The 24,217-nt window shown below is 36.0% G+C and overlaps 2 protein-coding genes across 3 annotated transcripts in view; one reads left to right on the top strand and one right to left on the bottom strand.

Annotated features, from left to right (window-relative positions):
• Window positions 1–21,888, top strand: part of SLC30A6 (solute carrier family 30 member 6) — a 37,765-nt gene extending 15,877 nt beyond the window's left edge. The window contains exons 6-14 of one of the 2 annotated variants that reach the window (XM_036873330.1): window positions 2,296–2,376; window positions 2,846–2,881; window positions 3,615–3,709; window positions 5,960–6,008; window positions 6,618–6,737; window positions 9,251–9,353; window positions 10,565–10,612; window positions 11,677–11,745; window positions 18,385–21,888. In XM_036873330.1, coding sequence (XP_036729225.1) covers window positions 2,296–2,376; window positions 2,846–2,881; window positions 3,615–3,709; window positions 5,960–6,008; window positions 6,618–6,737; window positions 9,251–9,353; window positions 10,565–10,612; window positions 11,677–11,745; window positions 18,385–18,885 — 1,102 coding nt within the window. In that variant the 3' untranslated portion in view covers window positions 18,886–21,888. The remainder of the gene's footprint in view (window positions 1–2,295; window positions 2,377–2,845; window positions 2,882–3,614; window positions 3,710–5,959; window positions 6,009–6,617; window positions 6,738–9,250; window positions 9,354–10,564; window positions 10,613–11,676; window positions 11,746–18,384) is intronic. The other variant, XM_036873331.1, reaches the window with a different exon arrangement.
• The window catches only part of NLRC4 (NLR family CARD domain containing 4), a 34,739-nt gene continuing 32,406 nt past the window's right edge, over window positions 21,885–24,217 (bottom strand). The window contains exon 8 of the mRNA XM_036872578.1: window positions 21,885–22,766. Coding sequence (XP_036728473.1) covers window positions 22,474–22,766 — 293 coding nt within the window. The 3' untranslated portion in view covers window positions 21,885–22,473. The remainder of the gene's footprint in view (window positions 22,767–24,217) is intronic.

Below are 24,217 nucleotides of genomic sequence, written 5' to 3'. Positions count from 1 at the left end.
TACATGTGTGCTCATTTATGTTGGGCATATGTCTTTGAAATTACTCAGTCATAGGATTTGCATATATTCATCATTAGAAGATAGGATAATACCAAACAGTTTTCCAGAGTAGTTTTACCAGTTTAACATTTCCACTGACGGTATATGAGTTCTAGTTGCTTCATGTCCTTACCAACTGTTGGTATTGCCTTTTTTTTTTAAAGCCATTCTAGGATGTGCAGTGGCATCTCATTGAGGCTTAAGTTATTTTCCTGATGAGTATTTGAGCACTTTTTCTTATGTTTATTAACCATTCAGATTACCCCTTTTGTGAAATGCTTGCTGAAGTATTTTATCCATTTTTAGATTGGGTTACCTGTTTTTTCTTATTGATCTATATAGGAGTCCTTTATACATAAATATATTCTCTCACTCCCATTTCTCTTTCATTCTCTTAAAGGTATCTTCTGATGAGTGAAAAGTTTTTAATTTCAATGATAAATTCAATTTATCAGTCTTTTCCTTTATGGTTAATACTTTTTATGTACTTGTCAAGAAATCTTGGCCAGAATAAAGATATTCTACCCTGTTATTAGTTAGAAGTTTTACAGTTTGACCTTTCACATTTAGTCTTACAATCAAACTAGAATTGATTTTTGGTTTTTTTTAGGATTTTTTTTATTCATTTATTTTATTTATTTTTGGCTGCGTTGGGTCTTCGTTGCTGCGCGCGGGCTTTCTCTAGTTGCAGCAAGCGGGGGCTACTCTTCATTGTGGTGCGCAGGCTTCTCATTGTGGTGGCTTTTCTTGTTGCGGGGCACAGGCTTCAGGCACTCAGGCTTCAGTAGTTGTGGTGCAAGGGCTCAGTAGTTGTGGTGTTCGGGCTTGGTTGTCCCGCGGTATGCGGGATCTTCCCGGACCAGGGCTCAAACCTGTGTCTCCTTCATTGGCAGGCAGATTCTTAACCACTGCACCACCAGGGAAGCCCTGGAATTGATTTTTGTGTATGGGTTGAGGTAAAGGTCAAGGCACATTTGTTTCTACATAGCTATTCAATTTGGTAAAACATTATTTATTGAAAAAAATTTATTCTTTATTGCTTTTATGTACTACTTTTTTATTAATCAAGTGACTGTGTATGTGTTTGTCTGTTTCTGATTCTCTTTTCTCTTCTATTTGGTATATTTGTCTATCCTTGAATTAGTTCCATACTGTGTCAATTACTGTAGTTTCGAAATCTTGGTTATCTGGTAGTGTAAATCTTCCAGCTTTGTTCTTTTTCAGATTGTCTTTGCTTTCCTTCACCATTTGCATTTCTATACGCACTTTAGTATCAACTTATCAATTACCACAAATAATGTTGCTGCATTTACATACCTTTTTTTTCGTACTCTCCTATAACCCACTTTTTTTCATTTCCATCCTTCCATGTCAGTAAATACATTTCTCTTATATTTGTAATAATGTGTAATGGTCTGTTATTGATTCCAACATTTTTCTATTACAAACAGCAATGTGATGAACGTCCTTTATTATTTTATTATCTCCTGAATATTCTGAATTCTGTACCACCTGGAATTAAATCAACTCATTTGAGGGAAAAAACCAACTAATGTGATGAACATCGTTAATTATTTTATTATCATTTCTGAAGATAATTATTTCCTTGAGAAATTTTAAGCATATATACTTACAGGTGTTGAATGCCATTAAACTATGTGCAGTGGGAGAAACTAAGATAAATAAGACAACAGCCCGTGGCCTCCAGCTGATAGCTTAGGGATTATAAGACATATTCAATTAACTGCAATTGTGTGTAGATAGGAGAGGCAGTGTAGTAGTGGTTAAAATCGTGAACTGTAGAGCCAGAGTGTCTGAGTTTGAAAACCTGACTCCTTCACTTGCAAGCCGTATGACTCTAAACAGTTACTTTTCCTCTTTGGGCTTCAGGTTCCTTATCTCTTTTAAAAAAAAAAAAAGTGGATAAACTAACCCTCATAAGGATTTAGATGAGGTAATATGTTAAACACTTCGACCAGTGTCTGACACAAGATGGGTCAATTAAGTGCTAGCTGTTATTATAATAATGGTTATTTCTAGAAAATAAAAGCCCTAAGGAGTATATGTTGTACAAATAGGCACTCTTTTTAAAATCTGTGATGTTCATTGTTTATTGTCATTCTAGAAACTGTAGTCTTTTTTAACAGCGTTTGGATTATAGTAGGCACATGTACAGTGAGTGAATGAATGTGTTCTAGAGATACTAGTTTGTGAATTGAAAGAATTAGGCTGATTTAATTAATTTTCCAATTTCAGATTTGAAAGATTAGAAGTCCTAGCTGTATTTGCGTCCACAGTCTTGGCACAATTGGGAGCTCTCTTTATATTAAAAGAAAGGTACATTTGTATACAATGTTACTGTCATTGCAAATTCTACCTACGCCACCTTTGGGAATATGAAAGAATCCAGTGAGACACGTCTGGCTGGAAGGGTATACAAATAAAATGAGCAGTGCTGGAGTTTTGATAGTACAATTTGTTCATGTTTCAGACTTTTCTCCCTTCTTTTCACCCTTCTTTTATTACCTTCTTTGATGCTACTAAATTTAGTCATAGGTGTGAATGAAAGGAAAGGATTCACACAAACATGTTTTAATGCTTAGTACAAACCCATTGAAACAGGTTTGGTAGAGAAAGATTGAATTACACCTTGAGGATAATTTGTGGGTCTGCTTGTCTCATCACTACTAATAATCAACAGTTGGTTATCATATTTAAAAGTTTTGTGAATTTATTAGATTAATTATATATTAATAAAGTTTTATAATTTGTAGGACTTATTTAATACATTATTTCCTTCTTTTAGTGCAGAACGCTTTTTGGAGCAGCCTGAGATACACACGTGAGATTCTGCTTTTGACATAACATATAATTTACTGTTGAGTTTGATTCCCAGTTATTAATTGGTATGTTATTAAATAGTGGTTACTTTGGCCAATATCAGAGTTCAGAGTGTGGTAATATATATTTCATTGATATTTCACAAGCAAAATCCCCAAATCCCAAGACTCTCTCTTTTCACCCTTAACTGTTCCCAAGCCCTTAAATTTTTATACTGAACAGGAAGGCCTTTCTACCCTGATTTTGGGTTCCTCAGTATTTCTAGGCCCAGGTCAATATCCTAAGCCAGCCCCATCTGGTCTTCTGTAATTTAAGATTGGATCCTCCAAGTCTTTTAGTAGCAGCTATAGAAAAGATGGAATTGCTATTATTTACAACATAGTGGCCAACTATGTGGACTTTACCTATTCTGATCAGTTTAATTCAGGACAGTCTGACCCGGCCAGTGGACTGTAAACCAAATACCATTAGCATTTCTAAAAATTTATAACAGCAGTTACCTGTAAGAAGATACTGTTAATGCTAAGAGTCTTTTTTTTTTTGTCCTGTGTAAGATGGAGCAACAGTAGACAGGACATTGGTCATGGGGCTAGAACCAAGTTCAGATTCTGGCTCTGCAAATACTAGACCATTGAAGCAGACCACTGCCTTCCCATCTCTTAGTCTCTCTACATGCTGAAATTACGTATTGACATTACCAAGAAAAAAATAATGATGAATGTTGTTTTTTTCAGGGGAAGATTATTAGTTGGTACTTTTGTGGCTCTTTCTTTCAACCTGTTCACAATGCTTTCTATTCGGAATAAACCTTTTGCTTATGTCTCTGAAGGTATGTTTTTATTTACCGTTAATAAAAAACCAATTAATCTCTCATAAAAACAGGTCTTTTGCTTGTTTAATTAATTCATAGATCAATGAGAAAGTATATCCTGAAGAGAAGAGAGGACTACCCCAAAGGTTCTAAAGTCTTTCTCTGAGCAAACAATTATGAAACGGAATCTAATTTTTACAAGCTTTAAAATAACATATTACTTAAAAACAGGCAAAACTGACTTATCTATTAAATTACATGCAATAAAAAATTACATTTACCAAATAACATGAATGAGATTTTACATGTATAACCTACCTAAGAAAAGTTTATTGCAAGCATTTTAGAAGCATCAGTGTACACAGACTAGTTGCTATGCTCATTGCAAATAATTGTATTTTGTTAATTAAGTAAGTTCCCAGGAACTTCTCTTGGGCAATGGTGGATAGGCATATATTCGAAAGTAGCAAAACTTTATTCCTTTTGATATATTCTTTTATTTTCAAGTCTTTAAAAATTTAGATAGACTTTTCACTCCAGTGGTCTAAATTATTGGCATTTTTCAATAATTTCAGTGTTTTGGAATCCCACTAACCTACAAAGGGTTAACCACTGATGGATGGAGAAGTGAGGTAAAAACAAAAGTGGGCTGTGTACACAGACCCACACACCTGTACTTTGAAGCAAAAATAGGTGAGGGTCTTTTTAGGTCTCACTGACTTGAATACCAAGATAACCAAGGGAAGAAAGCTTTCTGAAACACCCATTCAGGTTTAAGCAACTTCCTGAGTGTTGCAAAGTATGAGTTGTATTTGTATGAGTTAGAGTTTAAGAATTACTACATGAACTAGAAAATTAAATAATGATATTTGTGATGACCAGAATTTTTTAGAAAAAACTTTATTAGAATAATATAATGCTCATTCTAGAAATTCTAAGAAGGTACAGAGGTTTAGAAACTGTATCTCTCTGTGAAGATCAGAAAGATACAAGAAGGAAACAGTATTGATAATCTCATGACCCAGAGATAACATCTGTTAACATTTCTATTTTGTTCCTTTAATTTTTTTTCTATGCACATGTATATATTTTTTTTACATATTTAGAATTGTATCAATTAACAATTTTATGTTTAGCTTTTTTCAGTTAACATTGTCTTGAGTATTGCCTGTCATTAAATACTCTTTGAAAAAATGATTTTTGAAGGCTTGCATAATATTTTGTCATGAATATTTTTAAAGTCTATTGTTATATAGAATAATATATAACCTTTTACAGATAATGCTGTAACCACCCTTTTTTGTACCAGATTTCTTGTATGCATTTCCTCTTCTTCTTCCCAAAGAAGAAATTATAAATGGGTTAAAAATACACTATTTTTTTAAGTCTTTGATATATATTGCCAAATTTATTTCTAGAAAGATCATCTAGTTTGTATTTTTATTAGCTGGAAATGAAAGTTCACAGAAACATCAAAATTTATTATACAACATTAGTTGAAATTTAAGTGGAAAATAATATTGAGCACTTTCTATCTGCCAGGCACTGTGATAAACGCTTTACATAGAACCCATTTAATTCTTCCTATAACCATAGGTAAATCATTTTATTGATATTATCCCCATTTTACACTGAGACCCTGAGAGATTGTCACTTGTCTCAGGCTACACATCTAGTTAAGGGCAGAGCTGGGGTTGAAGCCAGGTATTCTGGCATCAGAGTCTGCTCTTAAACTGCTGTACCAGGCTACTTTTTATATGGCTTGCCGATCTTTTTTACATCGTGGTACACATAAAAAAATGAGAATTTCTGTAGCACCCTGGGATAAATGTAAGAGGATGCTTGAGCCTGGAGGCTGCTTGTCCAGGGACAGTAGCTGACAGGCATCTGCATGTAGCCGGATTCCCACCTGGCCTTTCTGAGAGCTGAGCGAGTCAGTAATCGGTGTACCTGCAACCCATTCTCAGCACACTGGTTAGGAAGCTTTGCTTTACACTATAATAAGCCTTTAAAACTTCAAATTAATAGTAACAATGAAATACGTTAAGTTCACTTATTCCTTCAGGTCAGCTGTATATTGCAGTTGAAACTGCTTTTCATTTAGTATCCTAAAGGCGTAAAAGAGAAAAAAGTTCTAGATTTGAGGAATAACGTGATCTTTTGTAATGTTACACAGTCATGACCGAACTTATTTTTTAAATTTAAGAATCAAGTATTTCTGATAATGGTTTATTCTATATACATAATTTAAGTATTTTCTTTTTAAAGCTGCTAGTACGAGTTGGCTTCAAGAGCATGTTGCAGATCTTAGTCGAAGGTAAGATGTTATAGGATTTCATGATACACATAACATTAAAGGAATGCCCAAGAAATGCATCTGTCTCAGCATTATTATTGCTGAGGTTACTACATGAATCTCACAGATCAGCTTCTTTTTTTTTTTTTTTTTTTTTGGCTGTGTTGGGTCTTCGTTTCTGTGCAAGGGCTTTCTCTAGTTGCGGCAACTGGGGGCCACTCTTCATCGCGGTGCGCGGGCCTCTCACCATTGCGGCCTCTCTTGTTGCGGAGCACGGGCTCCAGACGCGCAGGCTCAGCAGCTGTGGCTCACGGGCCTAGTTGCTCCGCGGCATGTGGGATCTTCCCAGACCAGGGCTCGAACCCGTGTCCCCCGCATTGGCAGGCAGACTCTCAACCACTGCGCCACCAGGGAAGCCCCCAGATCAGATTCTTATTCTCCCTTTACTTTTTCTTACTTTTTAATTGATGATACAAAAGAGACCTTTACGAGTGAGAGTTTTGTTCCCAAATTCTCTTTGCTTTCTTTAAAAGATGTATGATACGAAAATACAAGTCATCTTTTATACGACTTTCATCAGTATTATGTAAGTTCTACTAATGAATACTCTTTTTATTTGTTTTTTCATAGCTTGTGTGGAATTATTCCAGGACTTAGCAGTATCTTCCTTCCCCGAATGAATCCATTTGTTTTGATTGATCTTGCTGGAGCATTTGCTCTTTGTATTACTTATATGCTAATTGAAATTAAGTAAGTATTTTTTATTGCTATCAAGTGTGTTTCGATTCCTGGGGCATCAGTAGGATGGCTAGGGATTAAGCTCATAGCATGTTTGCTTGTGACCTGTGCAACTTTGGTCAAGTCTTGTCCTCAAGTGTCTTCATCTGAAAAATTATGGGGGTTGGATTCAATAAGAAGTTTTCACCACAGTCTATAATTCAGGCTGGAAAACTGTTTAAATTCCTTACTGCTGACCTGATGAGTGAAACTGAGAAGAGGAGGATAAAAGAGAGATAAATCACAGCGACTGTTGCTGAGCGAGGGAAGAGAGGAAGTAGATGTGAATCAACTTTAAAAAAAGCAAGTCTATTAGGAAAGAGACTTTAGCAGCCTTAAGCTTAATTTTATGACGTGATTCGTTGACTCCCTGCCGTTTTGCGTACTCTCCTAGCATATCACATACAATTATGTTTTTATTTACTACCTCTATGTGATTCCTACATTTTTATTTCTAGCCCAGATCTCTACTGAATTCCAAAAAGCATACCTTCTTTTCATGTCCACCTCAACTGAACCTATTTCCCCCCATCCCCAAAACTGCATTTTCTTGTACTTTGTGTCTCAGTGAATGCTACTACTGTCTATTCCTTTGCATTCTGCTTTTAAATTGTGTTAAAACATACATAAAATAAAATTTACCATTTTAACCATTTCCAAGCATACAGTTCAGTACTTTCACAGGCATTTAGTACATTCACTTTGTTGTGCAGTCATCATCACGATCCACCTCCAGAACTTTTTCATCTTCCCTAACTGAAACTGTACCCATTAAATAATTACTACCCATTCTACCTCCCCCCAGCCCCTGACAACCACTATCCTACTTTCTGTCTCTATGCATCTGACTACTCTAAGTACTTCATATAAATGAAATTATACATATTTGTCCTTTTGTGTCTGGCTTATTTCACTTAGCATAATGCCCTCAAGGTCCATTCATGTCACAAATGGCAGGATTTCATTCTTATGGCTGACTAATATTCCATTGTGTATATATTTATGTATGTATATGCCACATTTTCTTTATCCATTTATCTGTCAACAGAAACGTAAGTTGTTTCCATGTCTTGGCTGTTGTAAACAATAGTCTTGTCACCTACTCTTGTTTAATCTTTCTTTTTAATATTATCTTTCCCTTCTTCCCATTCTTTTTCCTAAATTGAGGCCTTTATGATCATTTCCTTGGCCTAATTAGAATAGTCTTCTCATCTTATAATTTTTATTCTCACACATCTTTAGTTATCTGCTATTTTGCTACTGATCATTAAAAGTTGCAAATTGGAACGTAGTTTCCTGTTTCAAAATTCTCTTTTGGATACTTAGAAAAATTAAAAGTTGTTAACACAGTGAAGCTTCTACCAACCTTACTAGCCATCCGTCTATCTATATATACTTAGCTGTTGATAGTTTCATTGCTGCATCAGGGTTTTCATGCCCTTGCACATGCTGCTTTCACTGTCTGCAGTATCTTGGTCCCATCATCTTGCTCATCTTGAAGGCTCCGCTCAAATGTCACCTCATTTTTTTTTTTTTTTCTTTTTTTGCCGCACCTCGCAGCATGCGGAACTTCCCCGACCAGGGATCGATCCTGCGCCCCGCCACAGTGGAAACGCGGAGTCTTAACCACTGGACCTCCAGGGAAACCCCTGTCACCTCTTTTTATATTTAGCCTTTCTGCATTATCCCTACCCCAGGAGGCTTGCCACTCACTCCTTTGTGCATCCATGATACCCTGTAGGACTTCTCCTTTGTACCCAAAGTCCTTTATTATATTTTTCACATGTATGTTTCCTGCCATTTCAAAGGCAGGATCTATGTCTTTACTCATTTTCTATTCCCAACATATGGGAAAAAGTGAAAAAGAGTACATGATCAGCTTTGTAACCATTGGCATTTTGGTCTATCTTGTTAATAGAACAGTGAACTACTGATGAGATGTTGCATTTCAGTCACAATGTTGCTGTAACAAATTCCTGGAGAATCTCACCCTGTGAAGTTCCTGGGGAATTTGAAAAATTTTAATAGTAATTATTGGAGTTATTGTTTACAGCAAAATTGATAGAATCACTGATGAATTCTATTGGTCTTCCTGTATCAGAAATTACTAGTTCAAGGTTTCTATTTATAAAATAAATATATATGAAATATTTATAGTTGACAAGTAGATTGAAAATAATAAATATATATGAAATATTTATAGTTGACAAGTAGATTGAAAATACATTGTGGGGAAATGCTCACATTATTTTTCTTCATCATCTCTCGTCACACTAATTAACATAATTATTAGTTATTTCCCCCTAAACTTCGGCAAGAAAGGATCCTGAAAACCTTTTATTTTCCTTTGAGATGCTCTCATTGCCAGTAGTGGCCAGCTGTGGTAAAACAGTCCTGTTGCTTTAGATAATTAAAGTTTGTAGATTAAATTGTAAGAAGCCCAGTGAAGCATACATTTAAGATTTAGAATTGTTTTTTCTTTTCAGTAATTATTTTGCTGTAGATACTGCATCAGCCATAGCCATTGCTCTGATGACATTTGGCACTATGTATCCCATGAGTGTGTACAGTGGGAAAGTATTACTCCAGGTAAGGGTCTTCTTTCAATATGCATGCTTAAAATTAGCTATGTTCTTTTACCAGATTATAAAACGATATGGGTTCTTCTACCAGATGACGAAATTTTTAGCTACTGGAGGGCACTGTTGGAAATGAAGCCAAACAATAATCTCTGAAATTTGAATAGTAAGAACCAGATGGTACTTCCCTGGTGGCGCAGTGGTTAAGAATCCGCCTGCCAGTGCAGGGGACACGGGTTCGAGCCCTGGTCCGGGAAGATCCCACATGCCGCGGAGCAGCTAAGCCTGTGCGCCACAACTGTTGAGCCTGCGCTCTAGAGCCTGTGCTCTGCAACAAGGGAAGCCACCGCAATGAGAAGCCCTCGCACCAAAATGAAGAGTAGCCCCCGCTCGCTGCAACTAGAGAAAACGCACACGCAGCAACGAAGACCCAGCTCAGCCAAAAATAAATAAATAAATAAATAAATTTATAAAAAAAAAGAACCAGATGAAGTTCTATTGATGCACAAAATAGGCACAGATCTTCATGTAGCTGTAAGACAAAAGCATAAATGAAAAAAATTTGCCTCTAATAATGTTTCAAGTGAAAACAATATTACTTAAAATCTTTTTTAGATACTCATTTTCCCCTAATAAATGTGCTTTGGCTATTGTATAATCCGGTTATGATTGTTTTCTTATTTTCTATTCTTGAATTAGTGAGACTTTTAAATTTAAAATTTAAAATGAGGAATCACTACTTATTGAAACAATAGGAACACCTATAGACAAGCACCTGAATAGAAAGGTAGTTTCCCAGGACTAGATGAATGTGTAAGCACTGCTTTTCCTTCTGTCTTTTCCTCATGCCTTTTCTAAAACCTGTGGGTTGTATCTCCCTCTCCAGAAGTAGTAATAACAGTAACATATTAGTTTTATAGTGCTATGCCTTATACAAAATTTTAGTTTCTTAAAGATTTTTTTGTTGATTATTTGGTTCTTTAAGGCTTATTTGGTTTTAGAGATAGCAGCTCTTTTGCAAGATAAGAAATAAGCGTGGGCTGATTCCTGATGCTGCTTTATTAGTGGGTCAATTAAAGCCTTTCTTCCCTAAATCATGATAGGGCACATGTGAAACAAAGCAAAGGCTGGTGTATAACCCAATTTTTTGTGTGTCAGGGCTACTGTTGCAAAAGTTTTTTCTCTCTCTAGATTCATATTTTATTTTATTTTTTTCCCCAGACAACACCACCCCATGTTATTGGTCAGTTGGACAAACTTATCAGAGAGGTAAGATGGAATAATAAGTAAAATCATTTTAATTTATAATTAGAGAATGCAAAGAGTGGGTACAAATAATTTCAACTCTTTCTAGAATTTTATTTTAGGGAAGTTTTTGTTCTTTACAATGATACAGTAGGAGGCATAACATAGTGACAAAAATAGAACAATTTGACGAATTGTGCAGTCTGGAAGCCACATTCACTTGAAATATTGGGTTGGCCAGAAAGTGCATTTGAATTTTTCCATAAGATGTTATGAAAAACCCAAATGGCCTTTTTGGCCAACCCAATAAATGTAGACAGTAATGGTCTAAAGACCACACTATTTGCTATATAAATGCTGTGATTTTTATGATTTTGTATTCAAACCTAGAATTTTGATTAAGTCAGAGGCCACCTTTACATGGTGATTGCTTCAGCACCTAATATCTTGATCTGTAGGTTTAGATTTTGTATTGTTATAAAATTCCAACTGTTAATGAAGGAATAAGATAATCAAATTATTTGGATGTTGAGAGTGTTTTAAACTATTCGTTGTCAGTATCACAGAGGCCACTTTGATCAATATAGCTGGCCACTTGCTTCAGCTAGTGGGGTCTGTGCCACTGTATCAATGGGCCACACACTGTATATCTGGCCTTGGAATTTCCTTTTGGCCCACATCCAAATAACATCCTATATTGTACAGAAATTTGTTAAAAGGGAATCCAGAGAAAAAAATGATTGAGAAGACAAAAAAATTCTGATACCACAAGTGCTGGATGTAAATATATACTATACTAATAAGATGAAAAGAACTACACACTGTTGAACAAGGTGTGAATGAGGGAAGTAAAGACCTGATTCTTGAGGGATTGGTGCAGAGAAGACACTGGAAAAGAAGGCCCTGGCTCAGTATTGAACAAGCAGAAATGGTATCTGGAGTGAATGGTCTGGGACCTCTCTTGGCTAATGAGTGTCTTCAGGCAGGGTTTGGCCATGTCATTTCTAGGCTTACAGCAAATCCATAATGTGACTGAATTGTGTTGGATATGTCAAATACAAAAGCCCTATTTCTGTGTTTTTGATTAGGTATCTACCTTGGATGGAGTTTTGGAAGTCCGAAATGAGCATTTTTGGACCCTAGGTTTTGGCTCATTGGTATGCTTTCTATATATTACTTTAGTTTAAACATAGCTTAAACCATAGTTATGAAACAAAGTTTATAAACATAGTTTATACTTTTTAAAACTGAAAAAAGTATTTCTTTAAAGTTTTTGTAGATCCTTTGATTCCCATTTCTGTTAAAGTAAAAAATATAGATGGATTTAGTAACCTAATTGAGATTAAGGAATGTTTTTCTTCATTCATTTTTTTCCTTTCAAACTAAATGATCTCAATACTAGGCTGTCCAAAAAAGAAAAATCCATAGTCATACATTCCTAAATACAAAAATGTTGCAGAAGTAAAATGTACAATTATTTTCTTTTTTATTACCGTTCTAATTTTGGAGATTTTTGCTGAATATGTTAAAGAGTTATAATAACAGCTGCTTCAGCATAAAATTCTGTGTTTTCTAGTCCAATTTAGACCTCATTACCAAAGAGATTTTGTTATGGCATGATTTTATTCCTGTGTCACAAATGACGAGGAAAATACAAGAAAGTACCCAGAAAAAAAAAAAATTTAAACAACCATAATCGTATGGATGTTTTGGTATTAATACTTATATACTTACTCTCTTTAGAAAATGAGGTCATGCTGTTTTATAATCTCTTTTCACTTAATATATAATGAACAGTTTTCCATGTTATTAAATACTACTCTTCTACAATATCATTTTTAAAAAAAAATTGGATTTGACTTTTGTAACATAACACAGATTTCAGAGGTAGGCAGATTAGGGTTGGTCCAACAGCTCAATGATGTCACTACTTTGCAGTCTTTAGTTTCAGGCTTACACTCTTTCAGCAGGAAATGGCTGCTTCATCTCTTCCTTCTCCTTCTCTTCCCCGCTCTAGTCATTTTGGATATCTAAAACTCATTCTCTAGTAAATTCTTCAGGAAAGGCCCTTGGGAAAAATATTCCCTAAATGTTTGAATGTTGAAAACAGTTGTGAACATTATACTTGAAAATCATTTAGCCGGATATAAAATCCTGAGCACATTATTTTATTTCCTTGAGTTTCTTAAATATATTACTCCATTTTCCTCTGGCATAAAGCATTATGGTGATAAAGCCTGATGATACATAGTCTGATTTTTTTTTCACCTTTATATGTGACTTGATCTTTTTGCTTCTATGCCTAAAAGATTTTTAAAAATTAATTTATTTATTTTTTGGCTGCATTGGGTCTTCGTTGCTGTGTGCAGGCTTTCTCTAGTTGTGGCGAGTGGGGGCTTCTCTTGTTGTGGAGCACAGGCTCTAGGCGTGGGGGCTTCAGTAGTTGCAGCACATGGGCTCAGTAGTTGCAGCTCGAGGGCCCTAGAGCACGTGGGCTTCAGTAGTTGCAGAATGTGGACTCAGTAGTTGCAGCTAGCAGGCTCTAGAGTGCAGGCTCAGTAGTTGTGGCATATGGGCTTAGTTGCTCTGCGGCATGTGGGATCTTCCCAGACCAGGGATCGAACCTGTGTCCCCTGCATTGGCAGGTGGATTCTTAACCACTGCACCACCAGGGAAGTCCCTTGCAGTTCACTTTTTTTAAATTTATTTATTTATTTATTTATTTTATTTATTTGGTTGTGCCAGGTCTTAGTTGAGGCAAGCGAGCTCCTTAGTTTGGCTCGTGGGCTCCTTAGTTGCAGCACGCATGTGGGATCTAGTTCCCTGACCAGGGATCGAACCCAGGCCCTCCCTGCATTGGGAGCGTGGAGTCCTATCCACTGTGCCACCAGGGAAAGCCCCCTTACAGTTCACTTTTAATCATTCTTTTAATTGTACTGATAGTAACAAACTAGTAGACAAGTGTTTATTTAGCTGGGTGGCTTATAAACACAATCATCTCTGCTGTTCAGAACTTGGCCATCCAACAGCTACACAGATGTGTTGCCTAATTAAGACAAAGGAAATTAATAAAACAAGCTTTTGAGCTGCCAGGAATAATTGTCACAAAAGCCATAGATTAATGCAAACACCATTATCATAGGACACTGTTCAAGCTCATACTTGGAAATGGTTTTCACTTATTTTAATTGCTTTGACTTCCATATCAGACTGAAAGAGGAGATACAGTATCTTTTATAATTTTGTATAGTGAAAACTGTGAGATTACCATCTCACAGTGGCAAAGGAAAGGGGGAAATCAAAGATGACTCGATTTGTGGACATGGCTTGTCTTAACCTAAAAGTAGTAAAATGGAAGTCAAATTCAAGCAGTAAGATATTTTCTTTATCTCATGATTAGCAATAACTCTCTTATTAGTGCTGAAGCCATAGATTTAGACGCATTGTAACTAAGCCAACTATTTTGCTAATTTAGGTGCTGTTACAATTTTTTCTTTTTTTGAAATTTGAGTTTATCTAAAACTCAACAATGTCTGCTATATATTTTATTTACTATATATTTTTGTTCTGTTTGTTGCTTGTTTTTTTAGTACGTATTTTTAAGTTTTTATTATACAAATATACCCCATTGTTAGAAAAATTAAAACTTATAATTAAGTCAAAAAGAACAAAAATCCTTAATAATTCTACCATCTAGAGATAAGTGCTGTCATTCTTTTTTCCCCCCAACATAGTGATTTGATATTTTTATAGATTATACACCACACTATATTATAAAATATTGACTATTCCCTGTGCTGTACATTACATCCCTGTGACTTACTTACTTTATAACTGTTAGTTTGTATCTCTTAATAACCCTTCACCTATTTCGCCCCTTCCCTCACCCCTCTCTCCTCTGGTAACCATTAGTTCTCTGTATCTGTGAGTCTATTTCTGTTTTATTCTGTTTGTTCATTTGTTTTGTTTTTTAGATTCCACATGTAAGTGGAAACATACAGTATTTGTCTTTCTCCATCTGACTTATTTCACTAAGCATAATATCCTTCAGGTCCATCGAAGTTGTAGCAAATGGCAAGATTTCATTCTTTTTTATGGCTGAGTAATATTCCACTCTACATGTATACCATGTCTGTATCCATTTATCTGTCAGTGGGCACTTAGGTTGCTTCCATATCTTGGCTATTGTAAATAATACCACTATGAACATTGGGGTGCATTTACCTTTTTGAATTAGTGTTTTCATTTTCTTCAGATAAATACTCAGGAGTGGAATTGCTGGATTGTATGGTAGTTTCGTTTTTAATTTTTTGAGGAACCTCCGTACAGTTTTCTGTAGTGGCTGTACCACTTTACATTCTCACCAGTGATGTACTGTGGTTCCCTTTTCTCCATATCTTTGCCAACACTTGTTATTTTTTAATCTTTTTGATAGTGGCCATTTTGATAGGTATGAGGTGAAATCTCATTGTGATTTTGATTTGCATTTCCCTGATGATGAGTGATGTTGAGCGTCCTTTCATGTTCCTGTTGGCCTTTTGTATGTCGTCCTTGGAAAAATGCCTGTTCAGGTCCTCTGCCTGCACCCCCACTTTTTTTTTAATTGGAGTGTAGTTCATTTACAATGTTGTGTTAGTTTCAGGTGTACAGCAAAGTGATTGTTATACATATGCATACATTCATTCTTTTTCAGATTCTTTACCCATATAGGTTATTACAGAATATTGAGCAGAGTTCCCTGGGCTATACAGTAGGTGCTTGTTGGTTATCTGTTTTATATATAGTAGTGTGTGTTTGTTAATCCCAAGCCCTTTTTTTTTTTTTTCTCCTGGCCACACCATGCGGCATGCGGGATCTTAGTTCCCCCACCAGGGACCGAACCTGTGCCCCCTGCAGTAGAAGCACGGAGTCTTAACCATTGGACCAGCAGGGAAGTCCCCCAAGGCCATTTTTTAATTAGGTTTTTTTATTTTTGGGGTTGAATTGTATGAGTTCTTTATATCCTTATCAGACATATCGTTTGCACATATCTTCTCCCGTTCACTAGGTTGCCTTTTCATTTTATTGATGGTTTCCTTCACTGTGCAAAAGCTTTCTAGTTTGATTAGGTCCCATTTGTTTATTTTTGTGTCTGTGGCCCTTGCCTGAGGAGGCAGATCAAAAAAATACTGAGAAGACTGATGTTAAAGACCTTACTGCCTGTGTTTTCTTCTAGGAGTTTTATGGTTTCAGGTGTTAAATTTAAGTCTTTGATCTGTTTTAAGTTTGTGTATATGGTATGAGAAAATGTTCTAGTTTCATTCTTTTGCGTGTAACTGTCCAGTTTTCCCAGCACCACTTATTGAAGGGACTGTCTTTTTCCCATTGTGTTTTCTACCTCCTTTGTTGTCGATTAATTGACCATATGTGTGTGGGTTTATTTCTGGGCTCTCTGTTCTGTTCCATTGATCTATGTGTCTGTTTTTGTGCCAGTACTATACTGTTTTGATTACTATAACTTTTATAGTATAATTTGAAGTCAGGGAGCATAATACCTTTGTTCTTCCTTCTCAAGGTTGCTTTGGCTATTTGGGGTCTTTTGTGGTTCCACATAAATTTTGGGATTACTTGTTCTAGTTCTGTGAAAAATGCCATGGGTATTTTGATAGGGTTGCATTAAATCTGTAGATTGCTTTGTGTAGTATGGACATTTTAACAATATTAATTCATCCAATCCGTGAACACAAACTATATTTCCATTTATTGGTATCATCTTTAGTTTCTTTCATCGGTGCCTTATAGAGCATGGGTCTTTTACCTCCTTGGTTAAATTTTTTTTTCCTAATTAATTTATTTTATTTTATTTATTTTGGCTGCGTTGGGTCTTCGTTGCTGCACGCGGGCTTTCTCTAGTTGCGGCGAGCGGGAGCTGCTCTTCGTTGTGATGCGCGGGCTTCTCATTGCAGTGGCTCCTCTTGTTGTGGAGCATGGGCTCTAGGTGCACGGGCTTCAGTAGTTGTGGCTCGCGGGCTCTAGAGCGCAGGCTCAGTAGTTGTGGCTCACGGGCTTAGTTGCTCCTCAGCATGTGGAATCTTCCTGGACCAGGTCTAGAACCCGTGTCCCCTCCATTGGCAGGCGGATTCTTAACCACTGCACCACTGGGGAAGCCTTCCTTGGTTAAATTTATTCCTAGATATTTTATCCTTTTTGATTCAATTGTAAGTGGGATTTTCTTGATTTTTCTTTTTGATAGTTCATTATTAGTATATAGAAATGGAACAGATTTCTATATATTAGTTTTATATCCTGAAACTTTACTGAATTCATTTATTAGTTCTAATAGTTTTTTGGTGGAGTCTTTAGGGTTTTCTATATATAGTATCATGTCTTCTGCAAATAGTGATAATTTTACTTCTTCCCTTCCAATTTGGATGCATCTTATTTCTTATTCTCCTCTGATTGTTGTGGCTAGGACTTCTAATACTATGTTAAATAGAAATGTCAAGAGTGGGCATCCTTGTCTTATTCCTGATCTTAGACGAAAAGCTTTCAGCTTTTCATCATTGAGTATGATGTTAGCTGTGTGTTTGTCATAAATGGCCTTTATTATTTTGATATATGTTCCCTATATACCAACTTTGTCGAGAGTTTTTATCATAAATGGATGTTGAATTTTGTCAAATGCTTTTTCTTCATCTATTGAGATGATCATGTGATATCATTCTTGATATTTTTCTGTGTGTGTTTTAATCAAAATATGATCATTGTTGTACCTGTTATTTTACTATCTTTTAAAGACAAAATGTATGATGAACATCTTATCAAGTTAATAAGCATACTTCTAACCATCATTGTAATGCCTGGTGCTCTCTATCCTAGTAACCTAGGCTAGAAACCTTGAGATTGTCTTTGATGACTTCATCTCCCTCATTCATTATATCCAGTTGAGAATTAAGATCTCCCATGGAATATCATGAATCCATCTGTCCCTCTCTGGTCCCACTATATCTGTCCTATCTCAGTCTTCTTCATTTCTAACCTAGACTGTTGCAGTCATTTCCTAACTAATTAGCAATTATCCATAACTGTAATTTTTCTTAATGCTAATTATTTTACTTCTGTTTGATTGCTGCAACTAAAACTCCTTATTCATGGTTTTTAGAACCCCCTCCTAGCCTTTCTTTTTACCTTTATTACCTAACCTATCTTTCTTTCTTCTTTCTGTTCTTCCTTTCCTTGTTTCCTCCTTTCCTCTTCCTTTTCTTCCTGTCTTTTCTCTCTTTCATTCTTTTTCTGCTCCCTGAAATATTGTACTTCTTTTTATATAATAATATTGCTTATTCTTGCCCAAACATGCTGTGGGTTTTAATTGCTATTCCCTCAGCTTAGAATGCCTGTCTCTGCCTTTTGAAATTTCATTTGACCACCAACCCAGATCAAATGCCATCTTCTTTTGAAGTCTTCCTCAGTTGAATTAATACCTGCCTTCTCTGCCCTTTCAGTGCATTTTCCATATACTTCATTTGTATTCTGCCTTGTGTTACAACATGTCTGCCTTCCTCCTACATGGATTTCTTTTTTTAATATTTTAAAAAGTCACATTTTATTTAGAGTCATAAATTATTTTATTAACTCTTTACATTGATAATTACTACTAAGTAGTCTTTAAAGAATCTCAAGACATTAAGTTTTCTCTTGTTTTAAAGAAAATACCAAGTAATGTTACAACCAAATCATAAATAAAATGTTCATTTCTAATGGAATTTTCAGTAGTATAATTCTAAGCAGTCTCTTTCGTATGATTTTGTCCCTTTTAGGCTGGATCTGTTCATGTGAGAATTCGACGAGATGCAAACGAACAAATGGTTCTTGCTCATGTGACCAACAGGCTGTACACACTAGTATCTACTCTGACTGTTCAGATTTTCAAGGATGATTGGATCAGGCCTGCCTTACTGTCTGGGCCTGTTGCAGCCAATGTCCTAAACTTCTCAGATCATCACATAATCCCAATGCCTCCTTTAAAGGGTACTGACGATTCAAACCCTGTTACATCAACTCCAGCTAAACCCAGTAGTCCACCTCCAGAATTTTCATTTAACACCCCTGGAAAAAACGTGAGCCCAGTTATTCTTCTAAATACTCAAACAAGACCTTATGGTTTGGGTCTTAATCATGGACACACACCTTATAGCAGCATGCTTAATCAAGGACTTGGAGTTCCAGGAATTGGAGCAACCCAAGGATTCAGGACTGGTTTTACAAATATACCAAGTAGATATGGAACTAACAATAGAATTGGACAACCAAGACCATGATGTACTGTAATTTAATTTATTTTTATGAGGAATATTGACTCCTTGACTTTCAGTTTATTTAGTAATCCAACTTTGCCTCGACTGTTCAATCATTTACTCTAATTAGAGAATAGTAGGTTTGTTCACATTTCATGAAACCAATGAAACTATATTTTTGTAAAATGTATTTGGGGCAGTGAGAACCTTCTAAATGTTATAGGCTTTAAATAGGCTTCCTTTAGAAAGCTGTTTCTCTAAATTTGAATTTTGCTATCTTTGGTTTTGTAGTTGACCGCAGTGTGATATAACACTACCTTTATAAGAGAGCCACTTGATGGAGTGGATCTGTCACATTATTAAAAATATAATACTTTCTTCAGTGAAATTTATAAACATGCTTCTTGAGTACACGTTTTAGGAAAAGAAAAAGTCCATTTTAAAAGTAGAAGTCTCTTTTATAGATTTTCCAAACATAATTGCTACATTTTCCTTTGAGGTCCTCCTGAATTATGTCTTGCAAAGTAAAAGCAAACATTTTTATCAGAAATTTTAAAACATATTTTACCATCTGGCACAATTTAAAATTTTTACTTATCAGTTTTTTAATAGTTTTCTCATTAAAAAATTTCAATACATTTGTAAGTGGCCCATCATTCTCAAAGTGTTTTGTTTTGGTTAAATAAATACCAAATCCTTAGGTGATATGCAGTGAAGGAATCCCAGTTTTCTGTCTTACATTCAACCAAATACTGACATAATGATAGATTTATCTTTTTTGTCACCTTTCATTGGTTGACTTTAATTTCTCATTTTATTAACAAAATATATCACATATATTATTACCAAAATAGGTGGAATTCTATACGTAGTAATACGATTTGATCTTTTTTCAAAGTGGCATGAACAATTTGAGTTTACATTATATAATTTTACCAAAACATAGTGGACCTTAGGTTATAGAATACAGTATTGTTATATCTGCATTAGGCAGTTTCTAACTTATTTTGTTTTGCTTTATTGAAAATAGTGAATTGAAGTGTGAGAATCATGTAAATTATTTTATTTTTAAATTATTTTCCAAATGCAAATGTTAAGGACTTTCTAACATGGCCAGCATTACTTATAAAAAGTATAACAAACAGTAGTCACAGATTACCTGTGAGATTTTTTTTCATTTTATCATGAGTTTTATAATTAGGTTTTAAAAATGGATTTTGAGAGTGGATTCAACTTTTCTAGAATCCAGTACTCCTGAAGATTTATGACATTTCCAGCCATCAGCAGCTATCTAGAGAAGATTTTTTTTTTTTTTTAGAATTTGCAAGTTTCTTCAATAAACTCATCCTCTTTTAAATATGAGCAACACTCCCAAATCCTGTTTCTTTACAGTAGAATCATAAACATCTAAGAAGCCATCTCTGTCAAGCAGAATTGTAGTCATCCTGTGATAATAAGTGACCATGTCCCAAATAACTTTTGCTTGATGAGGAGTTGATCATTGTCTTTGACATCTACAACCCTGTTCAGGCACTTGACCTGCTGAAGAAATAGAACCCACGCTACCTTGACTGCCGGGGAAAGTGAAACTTTGTAAAATGTGATAAGGCAACCTGTTCCTTGACATTTGTCTTATGTTCTCCAACTATTACTATACCTATTATTGGTCTACTATTACAGGGTGATTTTTCCTCCATTGACCTCATCTAAACGTGAATTCGGGTCATGCATGAAATCTGAAGAACTGCCGTGTACTGAGTGATGATTAAGAGGTATGTGCTACCATGCTATGCATGTCTTCTCCATCTCCAGGCGATTTTTAAAGTGCCCAGGTACTGAACACAGTTCTGTGAGATGTTAAATGCCTATTTCCTCAACACCCATTTAGAGGTAACACCTGTGCAATTAATTGTCCTTCCAAAGGTGCTTTGATACTCACCTACACTATTTGAGAAGTTGCATATGGGTTCTGAAAGAATTGGCTCTACTTGCTGAAATTCAGTAATGCCAACTGCTTCAGGTGACATTGTTCCAGGCATTATTATATAAAGAAGTCTTATTTGCCAAGATCTGACCAGGTTCTGGATATGAAAATAAGAAGCTTGGCCAGCACAGGCCTAGATGTAGTAGCCTTACTGGTAAATCTTGCCACAGAGTTACTTGAAGCTAGACAAAGAAGCAAGTTTGAATTAAGTACTTGACCCATGGTTTGTGATTAAGAGCAAGCTTCATGGAATATGATTAATCCTGTTTGAGAAATTGCTATATTATAACGGAAAAAAAACACTGGACTAGAAGACAAGAGATTTGGATTCCGATCCTCATGCTGCCACTATATAGGTAGTTTTATAACTATGGGCAAGTCATTTAACTTCTATGAGGTTTCTCATCTGTAAAGTTAGGGTGGGAAATGAAGTAGTTGATCTGTAAACTATCAGCTCTAAAATTGTATGATTAAATCTGCAGAATATATGCCCACTTGTGAAACGGAATATTGTACCTAGTATTTCTTTTCAGTGACTACCTCAACATACAGGCCAAGTGTTACCTATTCCAATACCCAAGCCATTAATTGGAGGTGCCATGAGAGCAGAGGGTTAAACTACAGGCTGACACCATTTTGGTTTTTGTTTATTTCAGATTTGCCTTGACTTAAATCTGTTTAGATTAAACAGATTTTTCTTAGACTTCTTTCTTTGTGGGGAAGGATTATTTTTGGAGGTGGTGGGGAAAAGATTAGGGCAGGGTACCCTTAGCTTCCATAGGGTACAAAATAATGGGGTCCATTTTTTCTTTCTTCCTTAATCTCTGAAGTCACAGATGGAATTACATACATGTATCAGCAACTGGTTTAGCTACTCATTCAAGCCTCTGATTTAGCTACTCATAAACTGCCAATTTTTCGCTTAACTAAAGATTGCTGATCTTTTTGGGGAGTCTGATCTGCTTCTTATGTAAGAAAATACTTTTTACATTCCAAATTGTTTGAATTAAACTGTTTGAATAAAGAACATACATGGAGTTTTCTCCCTGCTTTTAAATAATTTTGGCCTGTTCTTTATTGGTAACTTTATCCCATATTCAGCAAATGCTTGTCGAGAGTATAGTACATGCCAGGCCCTGTACTAAGTAAATGTTCATACAATATATAAATTTTGGTGACCTGCTATTCTTGAGACCAAAGGGAATACAAGGATAAACAGGAGTCCCCTTCAAGTAACTGATAATGCTAGTAGAAGTGATGGGACACCAGAACTATTTATACATGTCAAGTTAAACTCCCTCCCATTTCCTCCTCTTCTTTGGGCTCATTTTCTTGGCATCCTCCCCTTTTCCTTTTCCTTTTTACTTGAATGATGAAACTAAGAAAGTAGATTTCCATGGAAGAGGCCAGCTAAGGAGGTGATGGTGCCACACATCATCCTGATACCAGTAAAAGAAGAAAAAGTTTAGAAGGGGTGAGTTAGGCAGACACTGAAGGATATTTTTTAGGTGTATAGTGGATTGCCATTTACTTTCAGACTCTTGGACTAGATGAGCAAAGATTTTTAAATCACCAGGCTGAAAGTAATGGGGTCTCCAGAGCATTTATGGGCTTAGAGTACCCTTTATTTAAGCAGTTACTAGTTTAAAAGCACCTTTAATAACACTGACGTCATCGTCATCAAATTGCCACCCAACAAGCCTAGCTTCTTGGAGAAAAGTTAATTTGGATAACACATGGCTAAGTTTTCTGACTAATGATGCATCAGGTAAAAGTCTTTTAGTACTGAAGTCAAAAAACACCAATTGCTTAAGATTCTCAAATACACTCATGAAGGCAAGCCATCCATCACTGCTCACACAATTTCCTGCCAAGTCCAGCTGCTGGAAGTTTTTCAGAAGGTTCTTTTCAAAAAATGTACCTGAGTAAAAAAATAGAAATAAGTGTGTTAGCTGGAAGCAAAACAGCTTTTTTTTTTTTTTTTTTTAAGAGACCATGTTTGGACTAGTGCTTTGCTTAAGAAAGAAATCAGAATTCTCTGTAGTTACAGCAGTGATTGTGAACCTGGTCCTTTATATTTACAAATTATATTTTTCCTAAAATGTAAGGGAATCTGATAAATAGTAATTAGTATAGCAAACCAATATAAATGAATTATATATCTTTTCCTGACTCTTCCAGGAAATGGAAAATTGCGTAAAAATTGAGGTATGAGAGATGCAATTAAAATATTCAGTACCTGTTTTTAAAACTGGAGTCGGACTTCAACAATATTAGGTCATTTCCTCTTCTGAAGAAGCAAACACTACCTAACTGTTGTTTCTTTGGGTATGGAATATTCCTAACTGTGAACCTGAGTAAGTAAGTTCCTTCAGTATCTCAAGATTTGGAGCTTTGGGCTTATTTTTCACCCTCCCTAGACTCTTCAGGAACTTCCTCTTTTCCTTACAGAATAGGGCACTCTATAGTACCTCCTACAAAGGGAAAGTAAACATCCTAGCCATTACCATGAAATCAAAGATAACACCCTAAGGAATGGAGGAGTAAAGAAAAAGTAGGTTTCTGGGTCTGAAAGACTGCACAGAGCAAAGCCACCCCAACTGCCTGGACTGCCCACTTCTGAGTATTATAGGAGAGGGCAATAAAGCTCTGTGTTCTGTAAGCCAAGGTGTGGTTGGGTCTTCTGTTACACCAGCTTAGCCTGTGCCCAGCCTAGCTCATACATAGGGCCTCACTTTCTCCTCTGTTTCTCCTTCCCATAATGAGCCCTTCTCTCTTCCTTATAGGTAACTTTCTTCCTGCTCTCTCTTATCCCTCATGTTCAAGTCTTTTCTGCCTCTGCCGTCTTTCCCATGTGCTTCCCAGCATGGCATGTGGTCAGTCAAAATACTGGTTGCCAATTAGCATGTCTGTATATAAGGCTCCTTCCCCAAAGAGCAACTTCATTTCTCCTTCCCAACTAGTAGAACAGATTTCACCACCTACAAGGAACTTTAACAAAGAAGAATTTCAAGCCCATTCCATCCTCAGAGGGTAAGCTCTTTATACAGGCTGTCTGCCAAGCTTAAAGAATGGTATCAATAAGAGAGCTTCTTGCATAATTACTAGAATGTGCGCAAGCACAAGAACAAGCAACATAATCCATAATCAAGGGCATGCATTTTGTTCATTTAATGGAGCAGACTACTGAGAGAAGAGGAATCTGTGACATTTAGAGCTGTAGGCTATACGTGGGCTGTGGAGAACACAAGTGGCTCGATCCAAATTTCAGGCAGAATCTCAAATCCTCTGGGTAGAAGGATTCTGATCCTTGAAGGTTCCTACATCCTAAACAAAACTCTAGTGTTGCCAGAGACCACCCTGTAGTTCCCC

Source organism: Balaenoptera musculus, chromosome 13 (assembly GCF_009873245.2).
Source record: "Balaenoptera musculus isolate JJ_BM4_2016_0621 chromosome 13, mBalMus1.pri.v3, whole genome shotgun sequence".
Classification (NCBI taxonomy): Eukaryota; Metazoa; Chordata; class Mammalia; order Artiodactyla; family Balaenopteridae; genus Balaenoptera; species Balaenoptera musculus.
Note: the sequence above shows the minus strand (reverse complement) of the source record. Positions and strands in the feature narration are given on the sequence as shown.